The sequence below is a fragment of the Panthera onca genome, chromosome B1, assembly GCF_046562875.1.
Source record: "Panthera onca isolate mPanOnc1 chromosome B1, mPanOnc1 haplotype 2, whole genome shotgun sequence".
Classification (NCBI taxonomy): domain Eukaryota; kingdom Metazoa; phylum Chordata; class Mammalia; order Carnivora; family Felidae; genus Panthera; species Panthera onca.
Genome location: NC_138342.1, coordinates 5,626,089 through 5,641,037, shown reverse-complemented (window position 1 = coordinate 5,641,037; position 14,949 = coordinate 5,626,089). Strand labels below are relative to the sequence as shown.

The 14,949-nt window shown below is 50.8% G+C and overlaps 1 protein-coding gene across 5 annotated transcripts in view; it reads left to right on the top strand.

The window, feature by feature from the left end:
* STK32B (serine/threonine kinase 32B) overlaps positions 1 to 14,949 on the top strand; it is a 397,346-nt gene that overhangs the window by 311,574 nt on the left and 70,823 nt on the right. For all 5 annotated transcript variants that reach the window (XM_060655452.3, XM_060655455.3, XM_078446274.2 and 2 more), the window contains one exon: positions 8,693 to 8,730. In XM_060655452.3, the coding sequence (XP_060511435.1) occupies positions 8,693 to 8,730 (38 nt within the window). The remainder of the gene's footprint in view (positions 1 to 8,692; positions 8,731 to 14,949) is intronic.

The window sequence follows — 14,949 nt, the reverse complement described above, 5'->3', positions numbered from 1 at the left end:
CTTCTTCCATCCGGTTTTTCTTCGTTGCCGCAGAGGATTGCTGACGGAGGGCCTTCTGAAGTCCCTGCAGAGGGACACATGCAGAAATGTCCTTTCCGCCCTCCTTTGCAGTCAGGATCAGAGCCACTTCTGGTGCTGTTTTTTTTTTTTTAAATAGACAGTAAATTTCATATTAAAAAAATAAATAAAATAAAATAGCCCAGCTGACATTTTATGCTTTGTTTTATTTGGGGGCTGGAGAATAATTCAGGAGCAAGAACCAGGTTTTATAGCCTCGCCTGCGTCCTTGCCATCAAAGTGCCATTTTGCCCGGCTCTGAAATTATGGGCCTGTCCTCAGAAAACATCGTCACGGCCTTTCCATCCACGCGGAGCTCCTGATGCGCGTTCCGAACGCCCGAGCCCATTTGGAAGGGGATGATGTGCCGGCACGGAGATATCATCAATGAGAAAAATAGAGCGGGAGGGAACGGCCCTGAGTCCCGCGGCCCTACGGCTCTGATAAGATGCTCTGCCCAGAAAATGCTCTTATTAAATCCCAAGTGACTCGGGCTCTCTGGCTCCTCTGCGTGGCTTTGCCAGAGTCTGCCTGGTGATGCTCCTATGAAAGAGATCGCATTCACTTTCCCAGAAGCCAGGCGATGGGCCCGAGTGCTCCCCAGCTCCATTTAAACAGCAGGGATAGCGACCTGTCGCTTATTTCTGCACTCCTTCGGCACAGGGAGGCCTGCCGTCAGCAGGACCGCGTTGGCTTTTCCCAGCAGCAGCCAGAGAGGGGGCGATTTCCATTTTCCCGGTGAGGGAGCGAGGCTCATGTCGCCCTAGATCATAGTGTGTCGGTTTTCCATTGCCGGCTAACAAACGGCTACTAATTTAGCAGTTCACACGGTTCACATTTATTCCCTCAGCTTCCGTGCGTCAGGCCCCCGGCACGGCTGAGCTGGCCCGTCTGCTCAGGGTGCCACAAAGCTGCAGACTAGGTACCCACGGGCTGTGCTCGTTCCTGGACCTCCGCCAAGCTCCCACGGTTGTGGACAGACCAGAACGCGTCCCTGCGGCTGCAGGCTGAGCTCCCGTTTTCTCGCTGGCTCTCAGCTGCTGGAGGTACCCGCGACTCCCGCCCTGGGTCCCGCGCACATATGACAGTGCCCATCCTCAGAGCCAGCAAGGGAGGATCCCTCACTCCAGCCTGATGGAAACGGAATCGGAGAGAATGGAATCTTGGGGGTGACACCTGTCTCCTTCGTCACATTCCCTTGGCTGGACCCGCGTCATAGGTCAGATGATCTGCTGTCTCTTGGACAGAGTCAGCCACCTCACCTGCAAAATGAGGGCTTGCTCCCAGGTTGCCCGTGACTGACGCTTTCTTGATGTCAACCTAACGTCAGGTCTTCTGGAAGTCCTTCTGTGACCTCCCACCAACAGCAGGACCGCTTTTGGTTTCTAGATGTCCAAAGCACTCGTCCCAACTTGTGACGGGTCATTTATTCACGAGCTTCCTGGCCCGTCTCCCTTCCTGGAGCTCAAGCTCCATTCAGCTGGATCCGTCTTGTTTGCTCTTGTGTCCCCCGTGACCACAGACGGGACACCCCATAAATGCTGGAGAACCGTTGATTCACCTCCAGGCTAAGAGCCGGCACAGAGGGAACGTGTGCATGTGTCAGATTTACCCCGCAGCATGAAGGGCGCGGGAGCACAGGCAGGGGTCACCCTGGTGGGTGGCCCCAGGGGGCAGGGCTGGGAGCCCAGGCTGTCTGCTCCTGAGAAGGACTCACCGGACAGATAGCCTCTCTCTCTAGTTTGCCAGGCTGCTCACCTCTGTGCCCTGTTCGGTCCTCTTGATGTGAGAGACGGTGAACGGGGCTTTTCAGGGGTGGCGGCAGACTCTGTGGGCAGGGGCCTGTCTGAGGTCACCCTGTGGTCTGTGGGGGACCCCGGCTGCCACTGGAGATCGGCCAGCCCCCTCCATCAGCTCCCCTTCTGCCGGTTGTGTTAGCTTCCTAATTACCACAAAATCTGTGGCATAAAACGACATGAATTTATTATCTCACACTTCTGGCCCGAAGACTGAAATTAAGGTGTCAGCCATACCGAGCCTCTCCGGAAGCTCTGGGGAGACATCTTTCCTGCTTCTTCCAGCTTCTGGTGGCTCCTGGTGCTGCTGGGCTTATGGCCACGTCTCTCCAAATGCTGGCCGTGTCTTCACAAGCTCTTCTTCTGTCCTTCATGTCTGTGTGTCCAAATCTCCCTCCCCTCTCTCTTGTAAAGACAGAAACCATTGGACTGAGGACCCACCCTAAACCCAAGATGGTTTTATCTTGGGATCCTTAACTAATTCCACCTGCAAAGGTGGTGTTTCCAAATAAAGTCACATTCTCAAGTTCTGGGTAGATACGAATATTGGGGGGACACTATTCACCCCACTCCACGAGGTGACATCTCCTTAGGTCTGCCCCCATCTCGCGTTGACTCTGACACCCTGATCCCTACTGTCTGAATGCACCTGGCTGTTGCTTCTCCAGCAGCCCCCTTCAGTCTTCCCCTGGCTTCGTGGCCTCACTCACTCCTGCACTACAGGAGACCCAGCCCACGCGTGTCTCAGCCCCATGGATTCTGAGCTTCGTGTGGGAGGGACTATGTGCTGAGTCCCTGCAACCCTAGCTCTCGGGCATTTGCAAAATGTTGGTGGGAAGAAAAGGAAGAGGAGGAGGAGAGAGAGAGGGAGGAAGAGAAGGGGGTAGGTGCAAAGCCCCGAGAGAGCACCTTTAGCATCAGAGGAGGCCATGGTCCCTGCAAGCATTTTGGGGCTTATGCTCCGTGAGCCACGGCCACCTCCTCCCCCATCCCCACCCCCCAAATAAGGTCACGCCAGGCCTTACAAGATCGCTTTAACATTCGCTGTTCTGGCTCCTTTTTTTTTTTAATGCTTATTTATTTGGGGGAGAGAGAGAGAGAGTGTGAGCGGGGGAGGGGCAGACAGAGAGGGAGACACAGAATCCGAAGCAGCTCCAGGCTCCAAGCTGTCAGCCCAGACCCGATGCGGGGTGTAAACCCATGAACTGCGAGATCATGACACAAGCCGAAGTTGGACACTTAACTGACTTAGCCACCCAGGCGCCCCTCTCCATTCTTGACAAGTACTTAGTTCCCCTTTTCTTTTTTTTTTTTAGCATGAAATTTACTGTCAAATTGGTTTCCATACAACACTCAGTGCTCACCAACAGGTGCCCTCCTCAATGCCCATCACCCGCTTTCCCCTCCCTCCCACCCCCCATCAACCCTCAGTTTATACTCAGTTTTTAAGAGTCTCTTACGGTTTGGCTCTCTCCCTCTCTAATTCCTTCCCCTCCCCCACGGTCTTCTTTTAAGTTTCTCAGGATCCACATAAGAGTGAAAGCATACGGTATCTGTCTTTCTCTGTATGATTTATTTCACTTAGCATAACACTCTCCAGTTCATCCGTGTTGCTACAAAAGGCCAGATTGCATTCTTTCTCATTGTCACGTAGTATTCCATTGCATATACAAACCACAATTTCTTTATCCATTCATCAGTTGATGGACATTTTAGCTCTTTCCATAATTTGGCTGTTGTTGAAAGTGCTGGGGTACAAGTGCCCCTATGCATCAGCACCCCTGTATCCCTTGGGTAAATTCCTAGCAGTGCTATTGCTGGGTCATAGGGTAGATCTATTTTTAATTTTTTGAGGAACCTCCACACTGTTTTCCAGAGTGGCTGCACCAGTTTGCATTCCCACCAGCAGTGCAAAAGGGTTCCCGTTTCTCCACATCCTCTCCAGCATCTATGGGCTCCTGATATGTTCATTATGGCCACTCTGACTGGCGTGAGGTGATATCTCGGTGTCGTTTTGATTTGTATTTCCCTGATGAGGAGTGACATTGAGCATCTTTTCATGTGCCTGTTTCCCATCTGGATGTCTTCTTTAGAAAAGTGTCTATTCATGTTTTCTGCCCATTTCTTCACTGGATTATTTGTTTTTCAGGTGTGGAGTTTGGTGAGTTCTTTATAGATTTTGGATGCCAGCCCTTTGTCTGATATGTCATTTGCAAATATCTTTTCCCATTCTTTCGGTTGCCTTTTAGTTTTGTTGATTGTTTCCTTTGCAGTGCACAAGCTTTTTATCTTCATGAGGTCCCAAAAGCTCATTTTTGCTTTTAATTCCCTTGCCTTTGGAGATGGGTCTAGTAAGAAATTGCTGCGGCTGAGGTCAGAGAGGTTTTTTCCTGCTTTCTCCTCTAGGGTTTTGATGGTTTCCTGTCTCACATTCAGGTCCTTTATCCATTTTGAGTTTATTTTTGTGAATGGTGTAAGAAAGTGGTCTAGTTTCATTCTTCTGCAGGTTGCTGTCCAGCTCTCCCAGCACCATTTGTTAAAGAGACTGTGTTTTTTCCATTGGATATTCTTGCCTGCTTTGTCAAAGATTAGCTGGCCATACTTTTGTGGGTCCAATTCTGGAGTCTCTAGTCCATTGGTCTATGTGTCTGTTTTTGTGCCAATACCATGCTGTCTTGATGATTACAGCTTTATAGTAGAGGCTGAAGTCTGGGATTGTGATACCTCCTGCTTTGGTCTTCAGTATTACTTTGGCTATTCATAGCTGAGAACTTCCCTGATCTGGGGAAGGAAAAAGGCATGAAATCCAAGAGGCACAGAGAACACCCTTCAGAGGTAACTTGAATTGGTCTTCTATACAACATATCATAGTGAAACTGGCAAAATACAAGGATAAAGAGAAAATTCTGAAAGCAGCTAGGGATAAACGCGCTGTAACATATAAAGGGAGACCGATGAGACTAGTGGCAGACCTGTCTACTGAAACTTGGCAGGCCAGAAAGGAATGGCAAAAAATCTTCAATGTGATGAACAGAAAAAATATGCAGCCGAGAATCCTTTATCCAGCAAGTCTGTCATTCAGAATACAAGGAGAGAGAAAGGTCTTCCCAAACAAACAAAAACTGAAGGAATTCATCACCACTAAACCAGCCTTACAAGAGATCCTAAGGGGGATTCTGTGAGTGAAATGTTGCAAGGACCATAAAGGACCAGAGACATCACTACAAGCAGGAAACCTACAGACATGACAATGACTCTAAACCTGTATCTTTCTATAATAACACTGAATATAAATGCACTAAATGCTCCAATCAAAAGACATAGGGTATCAAAATGGATTTTTTAAAAAAGACCCATCTATTTGCTGTCTACAAGAGACTCATTTTAGATCTGAGGACACCTTCAGATTGAAAGTGAGGGGGTGGAGAACGATCTATCATGCTATTGGAAGTCAAAAGAAAGATGGAGTAGCCATACTTATATCAGACAAACTAGACTTTAAAGACTGTAACAAGGGATGAAGAAGGGCATTATATATTAATTACAGGATCTATCCATCAGGAAGAGCTAACAATTATAAATGTCTATGTGCCGGATACGGGAGCCCCCAAATACATAAAACAATCACAAACATAAGCAACCTTATTGATAAGAATGTGGTAATTGCAGGGGACTTTAATACCCCACTTACATGGGATCTAGATGGCTAGATCATCTAGACACAGGATCAATAAAGAAACAAGGGCCCTGAATGATACATTGGATCAGATGGACTTGACAGATATATTTAAAACTCTGCATCCCAAAGCAACAGAATATACTTTCTTCTCAAGTGCACGTGGAACATTCTCCAAGATAGATCACATACTGGGTCACAAACCAGCCCTTAATGAGTATAAAAGAATTGAGATCATAGCATGAACACTTTCCGACCACAATGCTATGAAACTTGAAATCAACCACAGGAAAAAGTCTGGAAAACCTCCAAAAGCATGGAGGTTAAAGAACACCCTACTAAAGAATGAATGGGTCAACCAGACAATTAGAGAAGAAATTAAAAAATATATGGAAACAAAGGAAAATGAAAATACAACAATCCAAACGCTTTGGGATGCAGCGAAGGCAGTCCTGAGAGGAAAATACATTGCAATCCAGGCCTATCTCAAGAAACAAAAAAAATCCCAAATACAAAATCTAACAGCACACCTAAAGGAACTAGAAGCAGAACAGCAAAGAAACCCCAAATCCAGAAGAAGAAGAGAAATAATAAAGATCAGAGAAGAAATAAACAATATAGAATCTAAAAAAAACTGTAGAGCAGATCAATGAAACCAAGAGTTGGTTTTTTGACAAAATGAACAAAATTGATAAACCTACAGCCAGGCTTCTCAAAAAGAAAAGGGAGATGACCCAAATAGATAAAATCATGAATGAAAATGGAATGATTACAACCAATCCCTCAGAAATACAAGCAATTATCAGGGAATACTATGAAAAATTATATGCCAACAAACTGGACAACCTAGAAGAAATGGACAAATTCCTAGGCACCCACACACTTCCAAAACTCAAACAGGAAGAAATAGAAAACTTGAACAGACCCTTAACCAGCAAAGAAATTGAATCAGTCATCAAAAATCTCCCAACAAATAAGAGTCCAGGACCAGATGGCTTCCCTGGGGAATTCTACTCTACCAGACATTTAAAGCAGAGATAATACCTATCCTTCTCAAGCTGTTCCAAAAATTAGAAAGGGAAGGAAAACTTCCAGACTCATTCTATGAAGCCAGCATTACTTGGATTCCTAAACCGGACAGAGACCCAGCAAAAAAAGAGAACTATAGGCCAATATCCCTGATGAATATGGATGCAAAAATTCTCAATAAGATACTAGCAAATCGAATTCAACAGCATGTAAAAAGAATTATTCACCATGATCAAGTGGGATTCATTCCTGGGCTGCAGGGCTGGTTCAACATTCGCAAATAGTTCCCCTTTTCTCGAGAGCCCTACTGGGAGGCGCCGTGTGTGGGTACCAAGTGTTTGTTGGTTTGAAGCACAAACCCTTGACCCTGGGTCTTCTGCCCTTTGTTTTAATTTCATAAGTTTTCAAGCTTATCCTTCCCATGGGGACTCCATGAATCATCTCTGTCCACTGTGGATGTTTTGTGAACTCGGCAGTGGTGGGGGCAGGGCGGTAAATTCCATTTTCAGAATGCTCATCAATATTCAAGGCTCGAAAAGTCACAGTGGAACTAAAAGTTTAAATATATAGGTTGAGTGTTTCTTTCATCCCCAAAGCCATAGACACTGCACTGCATGATTACAAATAACCAGCGTCTGTTTTCAGGTACAGTTACTAGTTGATAAACTCAGGAACAAATGTTTCCTATTTTGAAGCAAGTTGTTATTAGTCTCAGAGGATTGGACATTTATCATAAATGAATGAGTGGGGTTTGCATTTCTAAAGGCTGTGGTTTTAATACCGAGCTTCGGGGAGTGTATGCATGTTCATGATAAGTACATCGGGGCTGAAGATGTCAATTGAGTTTCTCAAAGGCTTTTGTTGTTGTTGTTGTTGTTACATTTATTCTTCCATTCCTCCCTCATCCGTGTTTCCTGTGTGTTGACAAAGACTCCTTCTCCTCAACCAAACTTCATGCAGGCTCTTCTGAGTTCTTCTGCAACTCGTCCTCCGCTTTCGGGCTTTGTTGTTCCCCTTTGCATTGTCCAGTCTTAGGGAGGACCGTGATGTTGGTTTTGCCAGAAGCGTCCATCCTCCACATCTGGTCAGGTGCCTCATCCTCCAGGTGATGTCCAGTGCCCCAGCCTGCCTTTGGCAAGAGTCCTCTAGCGGGTGGCTTTACCCAGAATCCCCCTCCCTTGATGTTTCCAGTTAGTAACTTTGCATCCATGACCCCCACCTGCTCCTTGGCTGTAAATTCCCACTTTGTCCGTGATGCGTTCGGAATTGAGGCCAGGTCTCCCCTGCTGCAGTTGTCGTGAGTATAGTCTGTTCTTGCACTCTGACTACTGTCCAGCTCTGATTTTTCTCTGACAGAGTCTACTGATGACAGGCATCGTGCTAGGCACGTGGTGCAGAGGTGAAGAAGGCAAGCTCGTGCCTTGAATAAGCATGACTTGGAGTAGGAAGCCCTCCACTCTAATGGCGAGGTTCGGCAGAACTTTCCAGAAAGTCACCCACCCCCACCCTAAAAAAGACCAGCAAACTTTCTCCCCAGAGGATCAGATAATAAACATTTTAGGCTTTCGGGGCCACATCAGTCTCTGTAGTACATCCTTTTGTTTTTGCTTTTTGTGCGTGTTTTGTTTTTATGACTCCTGAGAGATGTAAAAGCCCTTCTTAGCCTCGCAGGCTGCACAAAAACTGGCTGAGGGCTGGGTGTGGCTGATCTCTGACCTAAACAAGTTGACAGTCTTCCTGAACCTCCTTCCCGTGTCTGTAGAGCAGAGACCGTCACCCCCAGGGGGGTTACATAGCAAGGTGGGAGGGCTACAGTCCATCGGGGGGGGGAGCGTCTATGCAGGTGCTCAATGAGCAGATACTCCTAGGAGTCTCAAAACCAGAAATTGTCAAGAACATTCAGGAAGAAGGTATTCCCACAGTCGACTTCCAGTTCCAGGAAACGAGAAGGAAGCAAGAGCACAGGTGCTCTGTCATCCTAGTAATTACTCCCCTGCCCCCTGAGATGTCGTGCCAAGGGAGACACAGGCACGCTGGGTGTTGTCAGGCGTTCGTCCCCAAGTGTCATGTTTGTTATGTGCTCATCAATAGACTCCAGGAATCACATTTTCAGCCTCTTTGTTTTCTCTTACAGAGACATCAAGCCAGACAACATACTGCTGGATGAACACGGTAAGCCTGTTACGTGTGTTTTATAGGGACACTTGCAGCGGGGAGTCTGAGGCTCTGGGAAACCGCGGTCCTGGGGCGTTGGATTTGAGGGTTGGCTAGAAAGCCTTTTTTTTTGGTTTAATTCTGGTGGGTGAACATCTGTGTGATTTCCGGCCCGTGTCCTGAGCAGTGAGCCGAGCCCAACGTATTTGAAGGTCCCATGGCCGACCGCATAGCTGTTCTTGTCTTGATGTGAGGAGGACGGGGCAGAGGTGGGAATGGGATGTAGGGCTGGAGAGCTCCCCCACCCGCGGACCTGCGGCTTCAGGAAATGTGCTTACCTCTCCGAGCCTCCAGCTCGTCTTCTGTAAAACATAAAATGGTGTCCGCCTTCCAGATTCTCACGGAGATCAAAGGGCATCACGTGTGCCTCGCAAGCCAGAAATCCGTAATCCGTAATCCACCACACTTTCCTTCATCCTGGCTTCTCGAGCTTTCATGTGCGTGTAGACCCTGATTCAGAAAGTTTCAGGTGGGGCCCGGATTCTGCCTTTTAAGAGCTCCCGGGTGAAGCCAACGCTGCTGGTCAGTGGACCCCATTTGGAGAAGGAGGGCTGTCTGTGTCCAACTTTGGTCCCTGGGAGTCTCTGCGGAGACTTGGTAAGAATTAAAGGCCATTCCCTGTCTTGCTTCGGCAGGCCTGGGCCTCTGTGCTTTGGCTCACTCCCAGGGATGTGACGCCCATCAGAGTCGGGCCCGTAAGTCCAGGGCGTGGCCCAACAGTGCACAGTTCGGCCGATCTGACAGTCACCTGTAGCCTTGAACACTGACTTTGCTGACATGGCTTTGGGGGCTCAGCCCCCAAGGGCTTCGGGGAAGACGGGGTGGAGTCAGCAGCTGGGGAGTTTTCTGAGGTGCTCCTGTGTCGTGCAGGGGTGAGACTGCTGCCTCTTCCACGCAGCTCCTCCCAGCCTCCCTCCCCGACCCCAGGAGGTAGAGGCTGTGGCTCCTTCTAGAAGCCTCTCTGGAAGCCTGTTTGTGTCACCGGTGAGGCTCAGGGAATCCCACCTCATTGTGTAAGCTCCTTGGTATCAGGAGGTGGAGAGCAGAGCAGGAGCGGTGGAACCTGGGCTCGAACCTCCTGCCAGAAGCTGAAACCGGCCTGGGTGCTTTGGGGCGGTGGGTTGAAATGCCTGTACTCCGGACCGGAGGGTCAGTGATGACCTCAAGACACCAGGGGGCCTGGGCAGAGCTGAGGATACAGATCGCGGCTCCAGTTAGTGTATACAAGTCAGGATCCCCGGATGTGGAGCTCAGCTGACCCCCCGGCTCTCCGTGTGTCTTCGGCAAGTTACTCCATCTCTGTGAGCCCTGGCTTTCCCAGCGGTGAGGCAGAAGCGGGGCGGCGTGGCGGGCACGGTGACCGTGGAAGACAGACAGTGAGGGTCCGCCCCTGTCACGCCAGCAGGACCTAAAAGGTGCTCCCTCAACCGCTCCCTGCCCCTTCTCTGCTCAGGGCAGGGTGGGTGGGATCACAGAGGCAGGTGAACACGACTTAACCGGAAGAACTCAGCCATTTTATCTGTGAGGAAATGAGACCCAGGCCTGTGCGACTCCACAGTTCATACGCGATCGGGCCACTGGTTCCTGTAGCCACTGCGCGCAAAGACACAGGCGTGCAGCCTTCCCTGTGTCTCCTTGTTCCTGAGCTCTGGATCTCCATCCATCCCTCTCCTCCTTCCCTTTGACGCTCATTCTCAGCTCTCCACTCGGCCCCTTTCCCCTCTCCTTCCAGACCAGACCTACCCCCCCCAGATCTCTGAGTGCCCCATTCTTCACCCCTCCCACATGGTTTCACGTGTCCTGACCCTGCCTCTGGCTTTGCAGCATCCCACACACTCCCCAAGGGCCTGTGGACCGACCTTCTTGACCCTTCTCTAAGCTCCTGTTTGACAGGGCCGTCTCCTCTTGGTGCTGAGACCCAGCGCTGAAACACTACTTCATACTAAAGAGTGAATGACACCTTCCCCCACCTCCAACTTTTAACATTCCTTTTAACTGCCTTTTCAGGCAGTGCAGGAGGGAAGTCGAGGAGCGGGGAATTCTCTACAAAACACACAGGTCTTCTCCCTAAGAGCCTGTGGTCATGGTCCCTCTTTTCCTGATTTACATTAGGAGCCACTCGTCAGCTTTTTTTCCCTCTTAGTTATTGTTGCCTTTAACTGTACTGAGGTGTGACTGGCAAAGAAGACTTGTATATGCTGAGGTTGCACAATGTGATTTTTTTAAAGGTGTGCAACATGGTGCTTTAATGTAGGTATACATTTTGAAATGATTAGCCCAGTCACGTTAATTAACATATCCATCACCTCATCTTTGTATTTTGTGTATGGTAACATTTAAGATTCACCTTCTTAGCTGAGTTCAAAAATACAATCGAGTGTTCCGAGCCACAGTCTCCAGGATGAACATTAGATCCCCTAACCTTGTGCTAATTGCATTACAAAAAAAGTTTACAAAACGGATGCTCGTGTTGCTATTTAAAGAGTCTGACCGTGGATCTCATCGAGTGTCTTCCCCGTTGGCTGTGTTTACAATGGAATATAAACATAATGAAATACACGCATTCACAGTTTCTTAATAACGTTCAAGTTCTGCTGGTTACACAAAATCCGAGGCTCTCGTACGAGCTTTTCTGCTCCCTCAGTGTCTCCTATGCTTTCTGATCCTTCAGACTGGGTTTAATCCTTCCAGACAGGCACTGGCATTCTGTCCTGAGACTTGGGGTCTCTTGGCCAGCAGCAAAGGCAGAGACAGATCATACCTGGAGCAAAATGAAGTTGAAGGCAGGTAGAACATCTTAGGGGAGTGCGGGGAGGAGTGTCGGGCGTGTGTTAGGCCTGAGGACAAACAGCTCAAGGAAATGGGGTCTTAAAGTTGCAAAGGGGACGGGGAGGGGGAGGGTTACATCCTTCTCTATTGGGAAAATAATGCTGCGCAATCAATAACCGCATGACTTTAATGCACAAACAGGAAGCATCTAGTAAGCTCCCAGGTCTGCGGGGGTTAAGCTCTTACAGGCAGGGCTCCATCCTAAGACTGAGGTCAGGTGGGGTCAGCCAGGCTGGTGACGTTGGCCGTGCTCACGCCTGAGGGTTGCCTGCTTCCGGCTGGCACATCCCGGCCTTGGCCGGGCAACTCAGCCCTGCCCCTCCGGGCTCTCCCTCCAGCAGCCCAGCCCCGCGTGGCCTCTCAAGGCTGCAGTAGAAACAGGGGCACGGAAAGCCCGGCCCCTCGAGCTCACCCCTGTGTCACATTGTGAGTCTTGCCACCTGAGTCTTTCCCGGGCTTCGCCAAAGACGAGCAAAGAGTCAAGCGTCAGAAAACCCTGCCTTTCTGCCTGGGTGTCCCTGAGGGCCCTGGTTCGGCATTCGCTGCTGTTGACTGAGTTCTGGAAAGCGACACCTTCACTTTTGCGCACCTGCCACAGGCTGCCCGTCGTGCCAGGTGATCCAAAGGACATAGGCCGAGCCCCACCCACGGAAGTGATTCCTCTTGCAGGAGACGGTGGTGCGTGGGGGGATTTTCAAGGTACCTGGTGGTTCTGAGGTCAGTGCTGGGCCAGGGCAGGGGCCGGGCCGTGCGAAAGCGGAGGGACTGGGCTGCGGGCTTCCTGGGTCCTGCTGTGTGAGGGGGGGGTTCACAGGGCACTTGGGGGCGAGTGGGGACGCTCCGCTGCCGGAGGCCATGAGACCCCACACAGTTCACGCTTTCACAACTGGCGGTGGGGGGTGGAGCTCGCGTGGGCAGGAGACACCTGCCCTCAATCTTGGGCATCAGGTGACACAGCAGCCACGGCAGCCGAGTTTGCTTTCCTCTCCTTGTATTAACCGTGCCTTTTCTTCCTGACTTCTGATGCCCGACTTCTTCACACTCAGGGCCACTATCACCTGCCCCAGTCACCCCAGGGCCAGGCCCCAGACGAGCAGGGACGGTCCCTGCACCCCAGAGCTGCTGAAATCATGCAGGCCGACCAGTCCTAACCCTGCCTGCCCTGCCTCACTCACTCCTTCCCACAGAAACCACCAGAAAGCCCCCTGCCCACATTTTCGCCCTTCTCCCTCAGCCTCGCGGCCGACCCTGATCTCCTCCACGCGGCCCCATGACGCGGTGGACCCCCTTCTCTTGGGTATATCCAAGAACAAACTATCCTTTCAGTGGCAGTTGTCTCCTGGTCTGTTGGCCTTACTGTACCTCAGATGTCCCATTAATTGATGTATTTTAGAGCAGTCCTTAACTGAACTCATCTCAAAGAATTCACCCTCCATTGCTGACGTATTTATTGATGATTGTGAGGGGCACTCGCCGAAACGGTAGCAGGCAGGAGCACAGACTCGCCCTCTCCCTTGTCAAAACCCTTTCCAGGCTTCCTCCGTCGCCCCTGGAGGCAGAGACCCCAGGGCAGCAACAAGGTGGGCACATGTTGTTTCTGAAGCCTCGGAAGCGGAGAAGGAAGTGTGGGGGGCCGGGGTCTTTCCAAGTCGGAGGGGCCATGGCGTGTCATTATGTAGACAGGGTCCCGAGCATTTCAGGACGGAGTGCGGGAGTGGGGTTGAGATCTGCTCTGGGGGTCCTTGGGAGGTGGTAGGTAATGCGGTTCTTTTCAGAAGGGCCGCAGGGAAAGGTCGGTCCTCGTGCAGCACGGTGCCAGGGGAGAGTCGTTTAGCCTCAGCGCGGGAGTCTCTGAAAGCCCCCAGTACACAGCCCCTGTCTCAGTTTCCTACGGCTGCTGCAACAAAGTCCCACAGATGGAGAGGCTCCAACAGCAGAAATGTATTTTCTCTACTGTTGGAGGCTGGAAGTCCAAGGTCAAGGTGGGGACGGGGCTGTGTCCCCTCTGAGGCACCAGGGACGGTCCGTTCCTGTTCTCTCCGTGAGCTTCTGCCGGTCCCCGGGCTGGGGCAGCGTAATTCCAAACTCCACGTGGCATTCTCCCCAGGTGCATGTCTGTGTGCAAGAACACCAGGCTTACTGGATCAGGGGCCCACCCCACCCGCTTCCGTGTGACCTCGTCTTAACCGGTTACATCTGCCATGGCCCTACCCAAATGGAGTCACCTCCTGAACTAACGGGAGTTAGGACTTCAACATACGAATTTGGAGGGCGGGGGAACATCGCAGCCCCATCGTCTCCGTATGGGATTTTAACAAATGAAAAATAAAGCAAGGAGGTGGCAGATAGGGGCCAAGATATCACCTCTTTGCTGACAAAAGCTTGACTTTGTGTGAGTCAAAAGGGCTTCCTTCTCCAAGACCCCAGCGAGGGGAAGATTCACCTCCCAGATCCCCACCCACGTGGGGTAAGAGACTGTTCATATAAGACCAGCAGAGGGGCCTGCATCTGCCCAGGCAGAGCTAAACTGAGTAAAGCTAGTTTGTTCATCCCAAAATGACCCTTCACATAACCTCTGTTCCTCCCTTGGGGGACAGTGAGGAAGGGGTGGAGGAGGGCCAAGGGTCTACGGACGTGAGATCCTTCCTTGTGACATCATGAGTTTCTAGGTCTCTGGGGACACGGGGTCCAAATTCCTGCTCTGCCTGGTGATCCCCTAATTGCTCCTGGTTTTCAGAACAGTGTTGGACACCGGGCTGAGGCCCACGTGGCCTGGCCCCCGGCTTCAGGGTGCACATGTGTGTGGAGGGGAGGCTTTCGTCCTGGAGTGAGTCCAGGAGGGTGACCTGTGGGGATAGCGGCGACCTGGCCATCCCCTGACCTGGAGGGAAGGCAGCTCCGTCGCTGGCCAGCAGCACACCCCTTGTGCACACACCGGTCTGGGCGGCAGTGCCCTCGCGAGAAAGCGGCTTGGTGAAGAAGGGGGGTGGTGAGCCTCGGGGTCAAACCCGCCTGGGGCTTGGATTCTGGCTCTAAGACCTCGGGCTGGACACTCAGTTCCTAGCTGCTCACACCAGTGATGAGGTCACCTTAACAAAAGTCCTGCCTCCGCGAAGACCCCTGTCTATCCAGCTCGTCCATCCTTTGGCTTTGCCCCAAACAGCTGACCTCTGCTTTCTTTCCACCTTCCAAACCTCTCCTGAGCGCAGCTCGCTGGCAGAACACAAATCTCATCCAGAACCCAAGGTGTAAGAGAGTCAGGAAATGTGGATCTCCCCTCTCTCTGGCCCTTGGGATACAGGAAGTAGCAAAGGACGGAGTGGAACGTGGTGAACGTAGCACAGTGTA